The sequence below is a fragment of the Toxotes jaculatrix genome, chromosome 6 (genome assembly GCF_017976425.1).
Source record: "Toxotes jaculatrix isolate fToxJac2 chromosome 6, fToxJac2.pri, whole genome shotgun sequence".
Taxonomy (NCBI): domain Eukaryota; kingdom Metazoa; phylum Chordata; class Actinopteri; family Toxotidae; genus Toxotes; species Toxotes jaculatrix.
The window spans coordinates 2608030-2628874 of record NC_054399.1 but is presented as its reverse complement, the minus strand read 5'-3'; the positions used below and the strand labels follow the sequence as shown (position 1 = coordinate 2628874).

At 45.1% G+C, this 20845-nt stretch overlaps 1 protein-coding gene across 2 annotated transcripts in view; it reads left to right on the top strand.

Annotated features, from left to right (window-relative positions):
- Positions 1-1300: 1300 nt before the first annotated feature.
- The window catches only part of herc2 (HECT and RLD domain containing E3 ubiquitin protein ligase 2), a 37703-nt gene continuing 18158 nt past the window's right edge, over positions 1301-20845 (top strand). The window contains exons 1-46 of one of the 2 annotated variants that reach the window (XM_041039664.1): positions 1301-1420; positions 2115-2223; positions 3543-3636; positions 3841-3969; positions 5488-5710; positions 6391-6491; positions 7597-7738; positions 7833-7937; positions 8053-8224; positions 8433-8606; positions 8990-9178; positions 9322-9473; positions 9718-9875; positions 9976-10089; positions 10193-10444; positions 10524-10717; positions 10803-11003; positions 11138-11366; positions 11519-11643; positions 12086-12264; positions 12340-12524; positions 12625-12780; positions 12886-13071; positions 13203-13379; positions 13509-13612; positions 13702-13852; positions 13949-14163; positions 14265-14397; positions 14597-14724; positions 14826-15021; positions 15115-15248; positions 15507-15683; positions 15778-15914; positions 16469-16620; positions 16792-16983; positions 17103-17290; positions 17410-17602; positions 17697-17879; positions 17979-18163; positions 18398-18545; positions 18631-18827; positions 18962-19192; positions 19283-19421; positions 19580-19726; positions 20168-20310; positions 20430-20697. In XM_041039664.1, the coding sequence (XP_040895598.1) occupies positions 2152-2223; positions 3543-3636; positions 3841-3969; positions 5488-5710; positions 6391-6491; positions 7597-7738; positions 7833-7937; positions 8053-8224; positions 8433-8606; positions 8990-9178; positions 9322-9473; positions 9718-9875; positions 9976-10089; positions 10193-10444; positions 10524-10717; positions 10803-11003; positions 11138-11366; positions 11519-11643; positions 12086-12264; positions 12340-12524; positions 12625-12780; positions 12886-13071; positions 13203-13379; positions 13509-13612; positions 13702-13852; positions 13949-14163; positions 14265-14397; positions 14597-14724; positions 14826-15021; positions 15115-15248; positions 15507-15683; positions 15778-15914; positions 16469-16620; positions 16792-16983; positions 17103-17290; positions 17410-17602; positions 17697-17879; positions 17979-18163; positions 18398-18545; positions 18631-18827; positions 18962-19192; positions 19283-19421; positions 19580-19726; positions 20168-20310; positions 20430-20697 (7450 nt within the window). In that variant the 5' untranslated portion in view covers positions 1301-1420; positions 2115-2151. Of the gene's footprint in view, positions 1421-2114; positions 2224-3542; positions 3637-3840; positions 3970-4211; positions 4322-5487; positions 5711-6390; positions 6492-7596; positions 7739-7832; positions 7938-8052; positions 8225-8432; positions 8607-8989; positions 9179-9321; positions 9474-9717; positions 9876-9975; positions 10090-10192; positions 10445-10523; positions 10718-10802; positions 11004-11137; positions 11367-11518; positions 11644-12085; positions 12265-12339; positions 12525-12624; positions 12781-12885; positions 13072-13202; positions 13380-13508; positions 13613-13701; positions 13853-13948; positions 14164-14264; positions 14398-14596; positions 14725-14825; positions 15022-15114; positions 15249-15506; positions 15684-15777; positions 15915-16468; positions 16621-16791; positions 16984-17102; positions 17291-17409; positions 17603-17696; positions 17880-17978; positions 18164-18397; positions 18546-18630; positions 18828-18961; positions 19193-19282; positions 19422-19579; positions 19727-20167; positions 20311-20429; positions 20698-20845 lie in introns of those variants that run through there. The other variant, XM_041039665.1, reaches the window with a different exon arrangement.

Genomic DNA, 20845 nt, shown 5'->3' with positions numbered 1-20845 from the left:
ACGTTGTTCCTCCCAGTTAAAAACACTGCAGACGACAAAGTATTAAAACAAAGCCAACCAGTGTAGAAACCCATTTAAAATATAAGTTTGAGCACCCTTCATCAACAACAAAAAGAGCTGAGTGTCAGTGCAAACTTTGTCCTGCTGACCCGCACGCTGCTGCCATCAGTGATCGCTGGAGGGTGAAACCAGTTAACATCTCCTTGGTTTTATAGACACGGAGGAGTGAAGACTGTGCTGCACCATGCTGTCAGCTGCTCCACCATCAGCCTGTATGCTGTTTCATCTCCATTGCTGATGAGACCCACCACTGAGGTATCATCAGCAAACTTAATGATGTGGTTTGAGTTGAAGGTGGCAGTGCAGTTCTATGTTAGCCGGGTGAACAGCAGGGGGCTCGGGACACAGCCCTGCGGTGGGTTTAGATGTGTGGCTACCAGCCTCAGCTGTCTACTGTCTCATTGCTTGTTAATCAAGGACCCAGTTGCAAGCGCCCACGTCCACATCCAGAAGCCTCAGCTTCTCCACCAGCTGTTGAGGTGTGACAGAATTGAATACTGAGCTGGGATGGCCTCCTGAGGGCATACTGTTTCACCCTGGGTCTGTTTGCAAGTATTAGCATAACAGTGAGTCAGAGTCGTCTATGTGGGGGGAGGGAATGACTCTGTAGGAGTTCTTGACATTTGTGTATTTTAAGTCTAGTGCCTTACTGTCCCTTGTTGCAGAATTCACATACTGACGGATTGAACTAGATCTGGACTTTCCACATAAAACCCAAAGGGATAAACCTTTGAAAGCGTCAAAATTGCGAATTGATTAAAATAACAGCAGACAGCGATAAAACAGTACCGGAATGATACAGCCCAACGATACAATATTCACTTCAGTTAGTCTGAAGTCTTTACTGGCATCGTATGTTACATGTGTTCCCAAACCATGAAAATGACACTAATAAGAAATAATGAAATAAGTGAACTCTATAATGAAATAAACATCTAAAAGTGTGAAATATATAGTAACAGCTAAATAGCTAAAGAAGTCACCAGTGGGATGAATCCCTCCTCCACCCTTTTCTGGAGGCACTGCGCCTCCTAGCGGACAGTTTTTCTTCATTCCAGGCCAACCCCGCCCCTCCTATGTCCCGCCTCGAATCCAAAAGGAGCGCACATTTTAGTACACCGGCCAGTACGTGTGGGCGGAGTGCAGTCTGTGGCCAACGGACCGCCTCGCATTAGGAGCCCCGCCTCAGCGGGCTGCGGTGGTACAGATCAATCGCATTGAATCACCCAGTTACAACTACGTAATTTGTTTCCATGCCTCGTGCCCTAGTCCGCGACCTGCCAATCAAATCCATTATGAACGTCTTGTTAATGCAGCAAAGCAGCTGAGGGGACGAGAATAGCTTGAGAAGAGACCGCAGGTAATTTGTTGTCTAACTTGACATGTTACCCGTTGTGTTTGTGAACTCTGTGAAACGCTGCCTCTCATTCGCTTCAGTGTCATGTCGCTGAAGCTGGTTCATCGTTGCCTGGATGACGGGAGCTGGTATAGCTAGCTAACGCTATGTTAGTGTTCGCTGTCTAGCAAGCTAAGTAGTTAGCCTTAGCCGCCAAGCTAATGTGAACGTTACCAAGCATTAGGTGTTGCATTATGAGGGCAATGATGCTGTGTCAGTGTGTGTTATAACCCGCTGGAGGTGTGTGTTATTATGCGTGATACCCTGGCTGAAACCACGGTTTGAAGGTTAGCAGAGACTGTGCCCTTGCTAGCCTTCAATGCTACGATATTCTCGTTTTTCTTCCAACGTCTCATGTAACGTTATACTTATGGATACATCTTTGGCCTTAAACCCGAGCGTTAATTGCCCAGATGAAGCTAATACAAGGTACAACCTACATGTCATTATGGTGTTTTTTTACTGCGATATTGAGGTCTATTCACATATATAAATGTAAAGGTTTAGCTAAGGTAGATTTTTTTGTATCGTTACCTCTAGATGCAGGTTAGTTAGTGCATTTGATTTCGTCCCCTGTTTTCAAAATATGTATTTTATTTACATTTGGATGATAATATTGGTTGTTTTAAGATTAACGCTTTATTTCTTTATGTTACAGGTTGGCTGCGTTTGCAGCCAGGAGAGGAGAGGGGAAGATGCCTTCTCCATCTTTTACCCTCGATGCTCAGCTGAGGTTTCATGACAAATGGCTAAAGATAGACTTACAGGTACTGTACTCAATTAAAGGAGGTGCTCATACTGAAATTACTGCTTTTTCAGATGAATAGGACAGCATGAAAATTTGTGGGCTCAGCCAGAGCTGTTGCTCCTCTACAGTGAAAATCAGTCCAAGTTTGACAGTTTTTCTTGTTTTCAGCCAAGTGCTTGACTGTCTGGCTTAGTTGTTTTTTTTTTTTAAGAAACTGCTTTGCTCCTCGACTGTCAGACTGCGTTGCATTATGTTGGGGGTGCAGTTTAAAACCTCTGAACCTTGTATTACTGATAATGAATCTGTCCTTTTTTTTTTCAAAACATCTGTGTGACACCAGAAAGTGAATGCATATTACATGAGTCACATGTGCTGCTATATCAGAGCTAGTCAGATTATTGTTTTTCATGTGCCATTCTTGTACTTGTGACAAGAGATGTAGCCTATAGTTACACAGTAAGTAAGTGAACAATGTATTTATTATAAAGATCTATGTTGTGAAAACAATTTCACGGTAGTAATTTTTGGAGGTCATTGTTAATATGTGATGAACTAAGAAAAGATTGGGGGACAAGAGACTAAATTAACTGTCTAATACTGCAAAATAGGCTGTGCGATGAGCTGTCTGCTCTCACCTCCACAAATTGTAGCCTGTCTGGACTCAGCCTGAAATCGAAAAATTGGTTTGCACTAACAAATGAGGACTAAAATTAAGGAGTGATGTCGTGTTTTCCCGTTGTTAGAGCTCTCCGCAGTGCAGAAGGCAGCTTTAGTATTACGTGTCTGGCCTGGTGTCATTGGTGAGCTAACATTTTTTTTGACATTTAAGACGTCAGATGCTTGAAAGGAAGATCTGGCTTTCTGCTTGTGAGTATTTCTTAGTGAAGCAAAGGAGAATTGATGAATGGTATAACACTAAGGCAAGGACAGATTTACTGCACATGTTCTTGGATGATTTGAAGCCTGGAGATGATGTAGCTGTTTTGTACTTTTGTTGTTAACCTCTTGTTGTTATTTGGTAGTAATATGTTAGTGTTCATTTCCTCAGCTAGGTTATGAAAACTGATTTTCTTTCCCAAGTCAAACAGATGAAAGAATTTGTGGAGGATTGATTGTTTTTATCCGAACAATAACTGGTCACGTTAGATTTATTTTAGCTGTAATTCTACTGGCATGTCACAGAGAGGTTACTCTCATAACTTGAGAGTAACCTCTCTGTGACATGCCTATGCAGAATCTATACAGCAAACATACAGAAGAAGATGTGAATATAAATTGAACACTTTCGATCTGAGTGTGGATTGATGATCAGTTTCTTACTTCCTCTTCTTTTGGCAGCGGGCATTCTCTCCAGAGGGACTGAGTGAGATGTGGAATGAAATGGTTAAAGATGAGGAGATAACATTCAATGGAGAAGAATCAGCTCACCCAGGTATAGTACTGTGAGCTCACAGCAGTCGTTTACCCTCTATGCTTCTGACGGATTTACACGTTGCTGGGAATCTGTTTATGATTACATGGTACATTTATACTCACTGTCCAAGGATGATATGTGAACCAGGGACATGGGTGCTATTTTAACCTTGCTGACGGAAATTAAGGTTAATTTAAGATTTTTTTTTTTTTACTCTTTTAGAAGATTGTGATTGCTTTGGAACTCAGAAGAAGGATGAACCCAACGACAAAGAAAAGAAAGAAGAGGAGGAGACGTCAACATCTGTACATCACTCCATCATTGAGACCTGGGACTGGGGGCGGCAACCAGGTGAGAGTGCTACCTGCACCAGGTTAAAATGTATCTTGCTGAGGCCAACTATGATGCATCTCTGTTCTACTGTTGTAGGTCTTGTTATTTTATGCCTTTCTGTTTCCAAGTAGGGTAATTAATACCATGCTGACACCACATGGTTTCACAACACCTAAATGTCGACGAGATGCATTGATACTGACCTGAATTTCGACACATGGTCAGCCTCTCTGTTTATCGGTTTCACGTCTGTTAGACCCTGCTCATGTACACATGTTTTGCTGGCACGTGAGGTGTGGAAATTCTGAAATGACAACTTGCAGTCTGCAGGTCTGAGCGGTTATTTTTACCCCTCCGGAGTGTAATCTTGGTAGGTGTCATAATGTGGTCCAACACAGGGTAGCGTCTCTCACCCAAGCTGTGTTTACTGGCGGAACTGGGTGGGACGGAGTTGTGGTGCTGGGAGATAAGCGTTGGGTGGGAGGATGGGGGCATGGTCTACATGCCATGTGAATTTAGGCTTTGCTAGTTGCTGCTTGGCTGCTTCTCTCTTATTTTATTGACTAAGCCTGGAAATCACAGCAGTCTGATTGTACAGTGAGTGTAACTAGATCGCTACACGAACAAGTAATTGATGCTTAAAGTTCAAACACTGTACTTCCTGCTTTTTCACTGAGCCGTCAGATATCTGGAACATGGTGACCTCAGCGGTTACAGCTCAGACCCAAGCTATTGTTTTGGACTCAGGATGGTGCACGGACACATGACAGATTTGCTCTAATTGCTGTCAATATATTTCCTCTTTTTACCTCTCTTTTGCATGCTACATCAACTCCTCAGTCTGAGTTGATCAGTCCCTCTAAGTTTTTATTGTCATTATTATTATTTTAGCTCCAGATAATTTTTAGCCATGGTAATGAATAATAAATAGTAAGAGACTTTGTCTGACTGGGATACATATCTGTCCTGACAGCCGAGCACAGCTGACTGTTATGTGGCTCATACAACCTCAGGGCACTCTGGCTTACATAAAGCTTAAGTGGATTTCAGACCTGCTATTTTGGCCCATCTTGTCTTCCTTTCAGTGTGGCTGTGTAGACACATAATAAAGCATTTTCTCTTGAACCAGATCAGAACAAAGGATTGGTTGTAATAAAGGCCAGTGGGGGAAAAATTGTGTGTGTGGTATTCATTTGTTTTTTTTCATTAAACAGTGAAGGCTACACGTAATAAAAAGTGTCACAGGACCCTTTCTTGAAACAGTGTTTTTGTTCTTGGTGTAATAAAGAGTGGTGGTGTAATGAGATGTAGTCATAAAAAATGGTGTTTCATCACTTATTGCAGTATTTTTCTAATTAGAATCTTCTGTACATATGGTACTTTATCAGTCCCTGGTTCCTGTAAACCCCAAAGTGAAATATACAAATTTTAAGGCCACTTTACAGCCTAAATTATTAAATTAGTTCCATTTAATTATTAGTTCCATTATATTGTGGATAATAATTTTTTTCCTCTGCCAATTCCTTGTGCATCTAGATGAGAATGAGCTGAAGGATTGTCTGATGGTCCTGGTTGAAGATCAGCAGAAGCTGTCGGCTCAGATGGCCAAAAGCACTCTGTCAGCCCAGCGCCTGCGCCAGCGCCTGGTCATCCTGGAGCGCTACCTCATCTCTCTGAGCCACAGCATGATGGAGGAGAGGTACAAGGTCCGCTGGAAGACGCCCCCCAGCCCACCGCTGCCTGCTGCTGACAATAAGAGGTAATAATTAGGTAGAGATTATAGGCTGCTGGCATGTTGGATCAATGGTTAGTGCTGTCACCTCACAGCGAGAAGGTCCAGGGTCAGATGAACTACAGATTTTAAACTGCCTGTAGGTATGAGTGTGCCTGTGCATGTGATTAGTCCTGTGATGCGATAACTAACAGACACAAACCGTAGTGTTGAAATGTAGGAAAAGCTGCTGAGCACATTTTTTGCACATGCACTGATTCAGCAAAAACAGTTACAAAGTGCAGCGCAGTTTGTTCCTGGTATGTACAGCACACAGACTTATGAACTGTTCATACTAGTTTGAGTTAAACCCTACAGCTTAGTGCATGAAAGCCTGTGTTTTCCTTTTGTAGGCCTCTGAAACACACTCCATTATGCATCTTGTGGGCAAAGCATATGTAGCACTTGCTTGTAGTCTGCCTTACTCTATAATTGTGTTCCAAAGTTGTTCACATATGCTTTAATTGGTGCTTTGTTTGTTTTGAAACTCTGTCCCTAAGTTTTTTTCTGCTGAATAGTCAGATTGCAGAATTTCTTCAGTTGCTCTTCAGACTGTAATGATTTGTGTTTACTATTATACGTCATATATCGCTGAGATGGCATTTGACATAATTTAATTATGTCAAAGTTTGAGTTTGATCCCTGTGTTGTTTGTTTTGTCTTTTCAGCCCCCGGCCGGTCAGTAAAGGCGTTGAGGGTTTGGCCAGAGTCGGCTCCAGGGCAGCTCTCTCTTTTGCCTTTGCTTTCCTGCGTCGGGCCTGGAGGTCAGGTAAGAATGTCCCGGGACACTGGCAATGAAGCCGTGTTGTCCACTGGTAGTAGTGATGATGACTGCTGTCATTGTAATGGAGCTTTGCTCAGCAGCTGTTGATGAAAATGTTGCACCATTTCACGAGCTGCTGATAGTAAACAACCCCAGCATATTTCGCAATGCTATGTTTTTAGCATTAGCCTTTGGTGTCCACCAGATGAAGGACTGTAGGAGTTTATGAGTGGTAGTGCCAGGGTAACATTCCCACTGCTTTGTAGAATATATTTAACATGAATACTGACCATATTGTCACATGTAGCTCTGAATCTTCATGAATTAACAGGACTGCTGAAATAAAAAGGGCTGATACATTAGGAACAATCAGTCTCTGTTTCCCAGAGAAGAGTCTAGTGAAACAGGTCCAGTACAGCACCACCCAGGAGTACTATGACCTCAAAAAAGACCATGGAGTTGAGTTTGAATCTCATTGTACAAGTAATATACAATTAATAACCTGAATATTAATCACACAGTCTGACTGAATTGAATAATTAGCAGCTCTGGCAGTGGCTGTGTTTGTTTAAACACATTGTCAGCTTTGCTAGTGGAGATGCTGTTGTATGCTGTTACATGTACTGATGTGAGGTTGTGAGCTGTCTGTCCACTGGGACTGGGTGGGAACAAAGAGCTGGCCCCTCTTCTTTGGCCTTCCTGTAACATGAGCTACACACACACACACACACACACACACACACACACACACACACAGTTAAGCTTCTCATCCCCAGTCTAACTGGGTTCCTGGAATATAACAACAGATGTGTAGCAGTGTGTTCTTTCATTCACCACCTGCTGAATAAATATGTGTACAAACCTTGGAGAGATATAAAGACATATCATTTCAGTGGGACTGTAACAGCCGGGACATTCAGGCTGATTGGTCACTAGTTTGCTGCTCGAAGGTCATTTCCCATAAATTCATGCAAGCTTGAGAGAGCTAAATTCACCAGGCATCTCAGAATGAATAAGTGATGTAGAAATAGTTCTCTTTTACATGGGAATATTGTAAAATGTCTGGAAACTTTGCTGCCCATTTATAAAAGACATTTGTGCTTTGTTACAGGAGATGATGCAGATCTCTGCAGTGAGCTTCTCCAGGAGTCTCTGGATGCCCTGCGTGCCCTTCCAGAGGCCACACTGTTTGATGAGGGAACTGTGTCATCGGTGTGGCTGGAGGTTGTTGAGAGGGCCACTAAGTTCCTCAGGTTTAGTATTTACTCATGAGTTGCTGATTTTGTACTTTATAAAATATAAAGTATCACAATGATGATTCCCAGTTCTTGTCTCCTTTGGGACTAGCGATGTACATGGAAGTGCTGCTACCAAAGGCAACATTCCTCTGCAGGACCAGCACCTAGTCCTGGCCATCCTGCTGGAGCTGGCTGTACAGAGGGGCACTCTCAGGTAACCAGATACCCTCCATAACTGCTTGTTTCCGTATGCTGATATCCTCCTGCGGTTGAAATGCCCCTCTTCTTCGCTGCTTACATGGGACCCCTTCGTCTTTTTGTCTTTCCAGTCAGCTGCTGTCTGCTGTCTTGTTACTGCTCCGTCTGTGGGAAAGTGGCACTAGAGAGATGGATAACGAGCGGTCCACCCAGGGAACCAGTGCTCCCCTGCTACCCCTCCTGCAGCGCTTTCACAACATACACAGCAGCAAGGAAGAGCCTGTTCCTGAAGAGGAAGCTGAGGTGAAAATTTCCTCTGGATCTTACTTGCAGTTCAGATTGACACCAAATGAAAATGAGAAATCCTCTGCCCTCCTCTTTGCATGTGTAACTTGAAGATAAGACAGTGAATTGCCTCATGTATTACCTGCTTCAAAATACCTCCGTTCTCCTGTTTCTGGTTGAGAATCAAGCTAATAAGTACTTTGTGGTTGATTGCTGTGATTTCCAGATCCTCACAGCTCCTTTGAGTCCAAATGAAAGTTTCCTGCGCTACCTGACCTTGCCTCAGGACAATGACTTGGCCATAGACCTTCGACAAACAGCCGTGGTGATCATGGCCCACCTGGACCGCTTGGCTTCTCCTTGCAGCCCTCCACACTGCAACTCCCCCACGTCGCACAAGGTGATGACTCTTTTTCTTTTTTAATCAAAGCGGCAAAGCTTAAGTGATTTGTTTATTTTTGTTTTTTAGGTCAGTGGTGCTACTTCTTCTTTTACTCATTGCTTGAATTACATGACTGTTTTATCTTTGTGCTATATTTGTCTTTGATCTGAGCTCTGTGCCCTATTTACTGGAAGGGTTATGGCGGGATGAAACCATGGATAAACATGGTCATCATCAGACCTGACACAAGAATCCCTATTTGGAAAAACTGCAGTTAATCAAACATGATCACTGTGTAAAATACATAACCATAAAATGTACTTTTTTGTGGTTATGTAGTTTTGCCAAAGGAAAAATCACAGCCCTGTGACTGACTTTGTCTTTGTCTCTTTTTGTCCCAGGGAACCTTGCAGGAGGTGATTGCCTGGGGCCTGTTGGGCTGGAAGCTCTATGCCAATGTTAATGGACCCATTCAGTGTAAAGCCCTGTCCAGCCTTGGAGTCACACAGATTGTCTGCTCAGAAAAGGGCTTTCTCATCCTGTCCAGCACTAGTGCTGTTTACTCTCAGAACTACAAGAGCACAACCCTGGTGAGTTGAGTTGTGTAGTCATTTTCTGTTCAGCAATGTACACCGCTCTAATAAACTAGCTTTATTCTGAAAGAAAGCACGGAACTGATCCTTTCATCTCCACGTCTGCTGCAGATTGAGTCACTGAATCGTTTTTTTTGCAGGCTCCTATGCTACTCCCTGGTCTGAGCTCCAGAAAGATTGTGAAGCTCGCAGCTCACCCTGACGGGCAGCACTACTTGGCCCTTTCAGCCAATGGGGAGGTGTTCTCCTGGGGCTGCGGTGATGGTGGCCGCCTTGGACATGGAGACACCACGTAAGCAACTTGAGAAAACCTGGGTTGATATCTAAATTCCTTAAGGGTTGCCCAGTTTGGTGTTTTTATCTTGTCACATAATATAAAATATGAGGCCGTGAGGAAAATCTGTTGCCTCCACATTTGTAACTGTAACTGTGGCATTCACATACAACAGTGAAGCTAAGTTTGGGTATTTGGGACACTATATCCATACTAACTATTGATCAAGCAGATGGTTTATTTATTTTCTGCTTTCTGTCAGGTATCTTGAAGAGCCTACAATGATTGCAGCCTTCAATGGGAAACAGACAGGAAAGCACGTGGTCCATATTGCTTGCGGGAGCACATACAGCGCCGCCATCACGGCTGATGGCGAGCTCTACACGTGGGGCAGAGGGAACTACGGTCGACTGGGCCATGGTGAGCTCCGTCTCCACTGAACCTGCAGGTCTTAGCTGGAATAATAACACCTCTGTCTGTTCAGCCACTGAAAATGAATTCTCTTTTGATTGGATTTCAGGCTCGAGCGAGGATCAGACCACACCCATGCTGGTGACAGCGCTGAAGGGACTGAAGGTGGTTGATGTGGCATGTGGAAGTGGTGATGCACAAACGCTCGCTGTGACAGAGAATGGTAAAAACAGTCATATTTGGCTTGAAGTCTCACTATAGAAACCGTCAGCTTCACCCAAACTTTAGTGGTAGTGTTTTTATTTACGCTGTGTGTGTTTCCATAGGCCAGGTTTGGTCCTGGGGGGACGGAGACTATGGTAAACTGGGCCGAGGAGGCAGTGATGGCTGCAAGACGCCCAAACTTGTGGAGAAACTGCAGGACCTGGACATAGTGAAGGTGTGCTGCGGCAGCCAGTTTTCAGTGGCCCTCACCAAAGATGGCCAGGTGTACACCTGGGGAAAAGGAGACAATCAACGTCTGGGTCATGGCACTGATGAGCACGTCCGCTACCCAAAGTTGCTCGACAGTCTACAGGGTGAGTTGACGATATAGGAGATTCTTCAGAAGCTTTTAAAATACTGAGTCTGATCTGTGCCTTTTATGTCTGCAATCAGGGAAGAAAGTTGTGGATGTTGCTGTGGGATCCACCCACTGCCTAGCCCTCACTGACGACGGAGAGGTGCACAGTTGGGGCAGCAACGATAAACTACAGCACTTTGATACGCTGTTCTCTAACAAGAAGCAGCCTAAGGCACTCCCAGGGCTCAACTCCAAACACATAGTGGGCATCTCCTGTGGCCCAGGACAGGTAATTTACCAAACTGTCATTGCTGATATTTAAATGCTATAATGAAGAAAGAAAGATTCAACATTTACTATTTGTTTGCTTTCAGAGCTTTGCCTGGTCCTCATGCTCAGAGTGGTCCGTTGGGCAGCGTGTGCCCTTTGTGGTGGATGTATGCCCCATGACCTTCGAGCAGCTGGACCTGCTGTTGCGGCAGGTCAGCGAGGGGATGGACGGCAGCTCAGACTGGCCTCCCCCACAGGAGAAGGAGTGTATGGTAGTCGCCACGCTCAACCTGCTCAGGCTCCAGGTAGGCAGCAGCCTGTCAACAGTCGTTTTCAGATGTTTCAACATGAAGACATTTATTTGTTCTTGTAGCACCTTTAATCTGCAGCATTTTAGCAGCGTCTCCACACAACAACAACCTCCCCTCTCTGTCCTCAGCTCCACGCAGCCATCAGTAACCAAATGGATCCAGAGGAACTGGGACTGGGGCTTGGCAGCGTGCTGCTTAACAACCTGAAACAGACAGTGGTAGTACTAGCTAGCAATGCTGGGGTGCTCAATACTGTGCAAGCAGCTGCCCAAGCTGTCCTCCAGAGTGGCTGGTCAGTGCTGCTGCCCACTGCTGAAGAAAGGGCGAGGGCGTTATCCTCACTCCTGCCGAATGCTGGTGAGTGCTAATCTCAACGTTTGCCAACACAGATTAAACACAAAATTATGGACACTTAGTTCATTAGTTCATTAAACCTGTTTATTTTCATACGAACTGAAGACATTGTTAGGGCTGGGGAGATTGAGCTTTTATTTATATAATTTTTCCAGCATCTGGAAATGAGACGAGCGTGAGCCCTGGACGTCGCTTCATGATCGACCTGCTGGTCAGCAGCTTAATGGCTGACGGAGGGTTGGAATCTGCACTGAATGCAGCCATCACTGCAGAGATACAGGTCAGTGTGTTTAACACGAGTCATCACTCCGCTCTCACAGTGTGTTCGTGGCCTCATCTGTTTGTGTAACAGAATGCAGATGAAGAAGTTTTTGGCCTGAGAGTCTAATTGAATATGAAAATCCAAAGCCCCAACTGCCAGGTTTCAATGTTATTTTTCAGCTGGCCCCAGTTCGGCTTTTGGGTCATAAAAATACTTTTTACTGGCTCCATTAAATATTTTTAGTCCTGAAATTGGCTTATTTTTTTCCCAGAACTGGTCTAATCAACACAGTGCTGCAAAATCTCAGACTAAACGTCACGACACATTGAATTTGATTGGATTCCCATAACTGAAACAGAATAATAGACATCAGTGATTTCAGTCTCCGACATCCACATCCCTGAACTCCTAAAATAACTCTTCACATGAAAAAAGGGTGACACATTTATTTTCATGACAGGATATTGAAGCCAAGAAGGAGGCTCAGAAAGAGAAGGAGATCGATGAGCAGGAGGCCAATGCCTCCACCATGCACCGCTGCCGCACCATGCTGGATAAAGACCTCATCAACACAGGGATCTATGAGTCAGCGGGGAAACAAAGCCTGCCTCTGGTGCAGCTTGTACAGCAGCTGTTGAGGTAAGTTTAAATATCTTTACTGTACTGTGTAACCCCTCGCTGTCTCCTAGCTGACTTACATATTTCTGTGTACAGGAACATCGCTTCCCAGACCATTGCAAGGCTGAAGGATGTAGCTCGCCGCATCTCCAACTATTTAGAGGCGGAGCATGTCAGCAAGGAACGGTCTGCATCTCTAGACCTGCTGCTGCGCTTCCAGAGGCTGCTTGTTAGCAAGCTCTACCTGGGCGTCAATGGCACAGAGAATGTAAACGGATACAGTAAGTCACTCTGTCTGCCCAAAGGTTTTGTCTACACATTCATCAAGTTTGAAAATGAGTCCTAGAGGGGCAGTGTTTGACTCCTTTGTTGTGTTTACAGATCCAGAGCTTCTGGGTGTCGGTTCTCTTTTAAAGAAGTACATTGCCCTGTTGTGTACTCACATTGGAGACATCCTCCCAGTGGCAACGAGTATTGCCTCTACCGGTCACCGCCACTTTGCTGAAGTCTCTCGTGTTATTGAAGGAGATCTAACTGGTAGTTACCTCTCTTTGAAATGTGCCTGCAGCATGAATTTTTAAGCATGTCTTTAAAAGAGCTTGTCAGACAGTTATGGATGCCGCTCTGTCTTTTCTCTGGTAGGAGTGCTTCTGCCTGAGTTGGTGGTGTCCATCGTCCTCCTCCTCACCATTGATGCAGGTCTGATGCAAGAGACTGGTTCTATTCCTCTCCTTGCTGGACTCCTGGAGCACCTAGACCGTTTCAACGACCTGGCTCCTGGACACGAGAGGGATGATAATGAGGATCTTGCGTGGCCGGGCATTATGGGTATGACGCAGACTGTATCTTCTATTTCCCTGAGGGGATTTATTAGAATCAAGATGCTAAATTTATTCACAGTTAGTTATTCATGCAGCGCTACGTTTAGAATGTAACTAGCTCTTATTCTGCTGTGGCAGGATCCTTCTTCACAGGCCAAAGTTCAAAGAACAATGAGGAGGTTTCCCTCATTCGCAAGGCTGACCTGGAGAACCACAACAAAGATGGCGGCTTCTGGACAGTAATTGACGGGAAGGTCTATGACATCAAGGACTTCCAGGCTCAATCCCAGTCATTAACAGGAAACAGTATTTTGGGTAATGATTAAAAATACTTTTCATTGTGTTCCAAACAGTTTTACAGACAGTTTTACAGACTGTCTTACAGACTGTCTTACAGACTGTCTTACAGACTGTATAAGTATCAATGATGTTCTCCTTTTACAGCCCAGTTTGCAGGAGAGGACCCTGTTGTTGCTTTGGAAGCTGCTCTGCAGTTTGAGGACACCAGGGAGTCAATGCAGGCCTTCTGTGTAGGCCAGTATATGGAGGTACTTGCTAATCCAATATATATTTTCTAATTGTAATTTCTTACTTTATCATCGGTTCTAGTCTTATTGTGATGTTTTATCATTTACAGCCTAACCAGGAGACAGTCACCACTCCAGACCTCAGCAGTTTGTCCTCCCCGCTTATTGACACAGAGCGGAACCTGGGGCTGCTGCTGGGTCTCCATGCCTCCTATCTGGCCAAGAGCACCCCTCTGTCCCCCATGGAGATTGAATGTGCCAGTGGGTTTAATTATTAAATCAATCTGGTTTGAAAATCCAGATGTTGTTCTTTCATATAATTTAATTTTAACTCAAATTCTTAATCTCTTTGCACAGAATGGCTCCAGTCCTCCATCTTCTCTGGGGGTCTGCAGACCAGTCAGATCCACTATAACTACAATGAAGAGAAGGATGAAGACCACTGCAGCTCCCTGGGCACCACGACTCCAGACAAGGCCAAACTCTACTCCCGAAGGTTAACCCTCAGCGACCATGCACAGCCTTTCCTGCAGGCCATTGCTGACAACAACACTCAGGACCACACTGTGAAGGTACAAGCACGACAAAAACGACCGGCGAGCTTCACAGTGTGCACGAAGCTAAAGGATGGGGTCATGCCTTCATGTTTTGTTTTTTGTTTCTCATGTTATAGGACTTCTTATGCCAAATAGAGCGTTGCTGTAAGCAGTACCATCTCATTACACCCATCACCTTCCCCCCGGAACACCCTGTGGAGGAAGTGGGCCGCCTGCTGCTCTGCTGCCTGCTCAAACATCAAGACCTCGGTAACCTAGCAACTGGACTCAGAGTGGCTGTTTGAGGAGGAATTAAGAGCTAATTCTGGCTCAGTTGTTGAAATGTTTTTTTTTTCCATTGTTATTACTTATGCTAAGATGCATCGAAGTCTCTCCTGCCTGCACTGATCACATCTGAAGTGATTAGCCCTTGTACAGAAATTTAGTTTAAAATCTCTTCCTGTCACAGGTCACATTGCTCTTTCACTTGTCAGTCACTGTGCCTTGGGTGTGGATCAGGGGAAACAGAGGTCCCTCCCTAAATCTGTGATTGACGTGTGCCGCATGGTCTACCAGGCAAAGTGCTCCTTAATCAAGGTACGATTCTTGCTGGTAACATCGTGATAATAAAATACTACAAAGGAAAACAGAGGAGGAACAGGACTTTAAATGACATGTTGTCTTCGTCCTTATTTTAGACCCATCAGGAGCAAGGTCGCTCTTATAAGGAGGTGTGTGCCCCTGTCATTGAGCGTCTTCGCTTTCTGTTTAATGAGCTGCGTCCAGCTGTAAGCAACGACCTGTCTATAGTGTCCAAATTGAAGCTGCTGAGCTCTCAGCCCCGCTGGAGAAGGATCACCCAGAAACTCATCAGGGACCGCAGGAAAAAAAGAGGTGGGTTACTCGAAACCTGCCGCAGAGTGGCAGCGTTTTGTTCTCTTCACATTCAAACAATTTCTGAATTTAAATGTATTCTTTTTTTTTCAGTGCCTAAGAAGTCAGAGTCTGCTGACATAGAAGAGCCAAAGCTGGAGAATGAAGGGACCAATGAAGAGGAACTTAATGTTCATATCAGCCCCACATCTGCTGAAAGGAAATCGCCCACTAGCAAGACAACCAAGGTAGTTTAAACACAAAGAGAAGTAACACAGAATAAACCTCTGGTAACACTGTTCATAACAAAGCACTGGTGCTGTGAGCATATGTGTTCTTTTGTCATGGAGATCGTGGCAGGACATGGCAGCTGAACTTGTAGACTTGTTTTCTTACATTAGACTTAACACCCATGCTACAGTCGAGCTACATCACAGGGAGGACAGCGCAGCGCAGTGACTGGGTTGGTACAGTCTGACGTTCCTTTATCTTTTGTTCCTTTGCAGCAGGACAAGTGGCAGCCGCTGATAAACACTGTGGCCAATGTCCAGAAGTACCGGTGGCTGAAACACAGTGTTCAGGGTGTCTTTTCTCAGTCCAGCCTTATGGCCACCATAGTGGAGTTTGTCCTGAAAGAAGAGCCCCTGGATGTAGAGAAGATGAGAAAGTGTCTTCTTAAACAGGTGACAGTGAAATTACAGTTCGCCAGGCATTTCATAAACTGTCGGTGTGACAAAGTATAAAATAAGAGAAATTAAAGCGTCTGTCTCTTCACAGCTGGAGAGGGCTGAGGTGAGGCTAGAGGGCATTGACACCATGCTGAAGTTGGCCTCCAAAAGCTTCTTGCTGCCGTCCGTGCAGTATGCAATGCTCTGTGGTTGGCAAAGGGTCATACCAGAAGGGAGCAACATTGGGTAAGTCAGCAGTTTTACATCTGTGGTCAAAAACGAGACTTAAGAGGTGCTTCCTATCATTTTTGGGGTACTGAATTTTAATTATTCACTGGACATTATGAATGCAGTTCATGTGTCTCTGACCATGATGGTGTTTTCAATTTACTCTCTTTTATTAACAGAGAAATTTTAAAACCAGTCTAGCAAGTAAATGAATGAAAATCTGTAGCGATGAACCAAGGGTTTCTCCTGTTTGCACATTCTGTCATATAAAGTCTGATCTTGCTAGACATCTGGACCCCACTGTATATTCAATCCACTATTCCCAGTCCAGTTCGAAGAGACAAAGTGGAGTGAACATTGTGTATATATGAGCCCAGTCCTCAACCTTAGGTATCTCTATCTTTGGCCATTTTCTGGTGATTTCTTGTTAACATTATCCTAAACACATATTTGTCTCCAAAACTTGAAAGTCCTGTTTGTTTTGTTGTGTTTGTTTTCCCCAAGTATAAAACCATAAATTTAGGTGGAAATTTTACCCTCGAGCCTTCTACTCTCTCGACTCTACTTCTCAGAGAGCCCCTGTCTGACTGCCTGAAGGACGTAGATCTGATCCCTCCTTTCAACCGCATGCTTTTGGAGGTGACTTTCGGAAAGTTGTATTCCTGGGCCATCCAGAACGTTCGCAACATCCTGCTTGAGGCCAGCGCCCGCTTCAAAGAGCTCGGTGAGTGTTGTGAATATATATATATATATATATATATACACATACAGTGGATGTAAAAATATACAAATGTTTATTTTAGTTTTTTTATATATATATAAATTTCAGAAATCCATAAACCGGTACACTGTTGTACACACTAACCTATCGACCGTTTGTTTGTGCCATAACCAGGTGTGCAGCCTGTTCCCTTGCAGACCATCACCAATGAGAACCCAGGGGGACCAAGCCTTGGCACCATTCCACAAGCACGCTTCCTTCTGTCCATGATACACATGCTGTCCCTGAAACACGGGTCCAACAGCCTCAGTCTCCTGCTAAATTCTGGCATACTTGCTCTCACACAGAGTATTCTCAGGCTCATAGGTGAGTACTGTCCAATTAAATATTCAACACTCAGTCTAGCCAGAGCAGAAGCAGAGGGCACCTGTCCAAGTTTCTGGGATTGAGGTGTTTGATGTCTCTTTTATTCTTCTATTTTCCAGGACCCAGCACAGACATCAGTGAAGAGGACCTGAGTTTATGTGCCCATGGGGGCTCAGCCACAGTACTGGAGGAGTCCCGAAAAGAGGCTGCCCCAGCCCCCCTACCTGCCTCTGGCCCCGAGCTGGCTGCCATGATGAAGATAGGCACCAGGGTCATGAGGGGAGTCGACTGGAAATGGGGAGATCAGGTACATTCCACTTTGTCGTCACTTTGGCAGCTGATGGATTAATGCATTGTTAATTACTAGGTAGAACAAGAAAGAAAGGCCTGTTCTTCAGTGTTTGACCCTGCCTATGCTTTATGTAGGATGGTCCAGCACCAGGTCTGGGCAGGGTCATTGGAGAGCTAGGAGAGGATGGCTGGATCAGGGTCCAGTGGGATACAAGCAGCACCAACTCCTACAGGATGGGCAAAGAGGGGAAGTATGATCTTAAACTAGCAGAGCCACCACCAGCTGCCCAGCCTCCCACTGAAGACTCAGACACAGAGGATGACGCAGGTAATTTTACGTTGCTGCCTCAGTGAAGACCACAGTTACAGGTCAGATGTGAGCTTCAGCCCTTCCTCTTTACATTCTCCCGTCTTTGTTCCAGAGGGTGAGCTGATGGAGAAGAGCAGCCATCCCACAGCTATGATGCTCACCAGCACAGTCAACTTGCTGAAGACACTGTCTCTGTCAGCTGGGATCTATGCAGAGGTGCTGCAAACAGATGCTACACGGACCCTGTGTGGGCTTCTGAGGATGCTTGTGGAAAGTGGAGCTAATGACAAGTCAGGTAGTTGAACTGCCATGTTGATAACGAGCTTTTTAATCTCATTACATGATAAGTTATTGGGTATGATCTTATTCTAATGTGACGCACCTTTGTCGTCAGGCTGTCACTCCCACAGGTTGGTGTCTCGGGAGCAGCACAGGAGCTGGTGTACGCTGGGCTTCATACGCAGCATCGCTCTCATGCCCCAGATGTGCAGCACGCTCAGCACCTCTGCATGGATTAGCCTGCTCATCCGAATCGTTGAGGGACACCAGTCCTTCAATGCCATTACTCTGCAGAGACAGGTGGGTCACTACGACTTTGTGTGCTGGATGCGCTTCCCTTGCTGTTTAATCATCATTTGTATGTTTTGTATTATAGAGATTCTGAGGGGAAATGTTTAAAGTATAAATTTAGCTATAATCCAGTTAGGATTCCTTAAGTAGGAAGTAGTGCAGAAACGAGAAGGAGGCAGCTGTCACAAGCAGTATCTCTCTGGTGGTAACAGCTCATGTCGTTTACAATTTGCATGTCTCCAGATCCTGGCGCTGCGTCTCCTGCAGGCAGTCCTGCCCTCATGGGACAAGATGGAGCGCTCTCAGGACATGAAGTTCCTTGTGGAGAAGTTGTTCAACTTCTTGGGAAGTCTACTGAGCACCTGCTCGTCAGACCTGCCACTTCTCAGAGGTGTGGCTGCATATCAGGCTTTAAGTGAAAATTGGATGTTTTTGCTGTAAATATGTATTTTAAAATTGCTGCTTCCTCCTCACAGAGGGTTCTCTGCGAAGGAGGAAGTCCCGCCCTCAGGCGTCTCTTACAGCCACTCACAGCAGCACCCTGGCTGAGGAGATTGTTGCTGTCCTGCGTACTCTGCACTCTCTTGGCCAGTGGAACAGCCTGATAAATGAGTATATCAACACTCAGCTGAGCTCCATTGGAGATGTAATGGCAGGCTGCCAGTCTGAAGCAGTAAGATTTTTGTAAATTTAAGCAGTGTCTGTGTTAAAATGCCAGCTCTCATCATACTTTGATTCTGACTTCATTTCATAAAATCAGTTCTATGATAACTGTAAATATAAATCTCCCCTTAATCCTTATTTCAGTGTTTCCTGGAGGAATATTTTCCTGAGTCAGAGGGTCCCAGAGTGGGCAGTCTGATGGCAGTGCTGGCAGTGATTGGAGGGATTGATGGGCGCCTCAGGCTGGGTGGCCAGGTCATTCATGAGGAGTACGGAGAGGGAACAGTCACACGCATCACGCCCAAAGGACGGATCACTGTCCAGTTTCACGAGATGAGGACCTGTAGGGTTTGCTTGCTCAGCCATCTCAGACCGGTATGAAATAGCACATTAGCACAACTTTTTAAAAAAACAAATTCATCGGACAGTAAAACACTGACTTTATTTTATGGTTGTTTTCCTCAGCTGCCTGCAGTATCCTTCAGTGTGCACAACCTGCCCTTCAACGAGCCCATGCTGGCAGTCTGGGCCCAGCTGGTCAGCCTGGCTGGAAGCAAACTGGAGAAACAGCGCCTGAAGAAGTCGCTCAGCCGAGGACTTACAGGTACAGAACGTGATGAAGGACACAACACAAATGTTGGAGTCTGTAACTCACGGTCTCACGTGTGACTCATTAAAAATGAAAACACTTACTGTATTTAGACTAATGTCTAATCAAGTCCCAAGGTCAGGTGAGTTTAATCCAACCCATTATGTCTCCAGCTGACCAGGTGGACATCCACTTGCTACGGTGCCAGCAGCTGAGGTTGTATATTTTGAAGGCAGGGCGGGCCCTGCTGTCTCATCAGGACAAACTCCGACAGATCCTGTCCCAGCCTGCGGTTGTGGACATAGGACCCAACCCCAGTGGTAAGACCTCAGCAAGTGAAGTGAATGCTAAATGGTTTTTATGGTTTTATGGGTCTCAAGATCTGCAACCATCTTTTGTTGTGTGTGATGTTGTATTATGAATTTGTGTATTCATTTCCATTCCTCATTAAATGGATTTTTTTTAGTAAAGTAAGATTGGTTTTTTAAAAAAAAGCCATTTTGAAACAGAAAACTTTATCTGCTGCTCTGGGGCAGTCATGGCACCCAGTGGGTGGACTGGTTGGACATATGGTTACGATGAGCTGTGCTTGGACAGTTTCCACAGTGTCTGATTAATACCCAGCACCCTGTGGAGGTTTCCCTGAGATTAAATGTGGGTGGGTGTAAAATGGGAATGCTGATCAGATTGTCAAGTTGGATTTGGATATTTCCTTCTGTATCACCACACTTCTCACACTTCTGTCATCTTCTTGTTTGCAGAGGATCCAGTCGTGTCGTCTCCGGATGTGGGAGACTTGTCTCCTGAGGGTCCCCTGCCTCCACTGATTCTCCTGCAGCAGCTGCTGTCCGCTGCCACTCAGCCCTCCCCAATCAAAGCTATTTTTGACAGGCAGGAGATGGAAGTGAGTCAATACGCTCTTCATTAATAACCCAGTGTTAAGCAAGTCCAGCAGTAATGTTGCATACATTGCTCTGGTCTATATAGTTTGAGCTCAGCGTTGTCTTCTCACTGGATGTGTAGGCTGCAGCTTTGGCAGTGTGTCAGTACCTGGCTGTGGAATCCGCCCACCCGTCCTCTCCTCTATTTGAGGAGAGCAGCTCCAGTGAGGCCACCACGCCTGTCACCATACAACACGTCAGGCCGCCTAAACAGAAGAAACAGAAGACGTCCCCTGTCCCTCCCTTACCCATAGTCCTCCAACTCATGGAGATGGGATTCCCACGGAAGAACATCGAGTTTGCACTGAAGTCGCTGTCTGGAACTACAGGCAGTGCCTCTGGTGTGCCAGGTATAATCACATGACATAAATCTGAATTTACTTTCACCCTCCGTCTCTATTGCTCCAGCTATAATTCTGTAACTGTCACTGCAGCAGAGTGTCTGCTGTATTTGGGTCAAAATATGTGTAATGTCACGTTTTGAGATACACTTTTGGA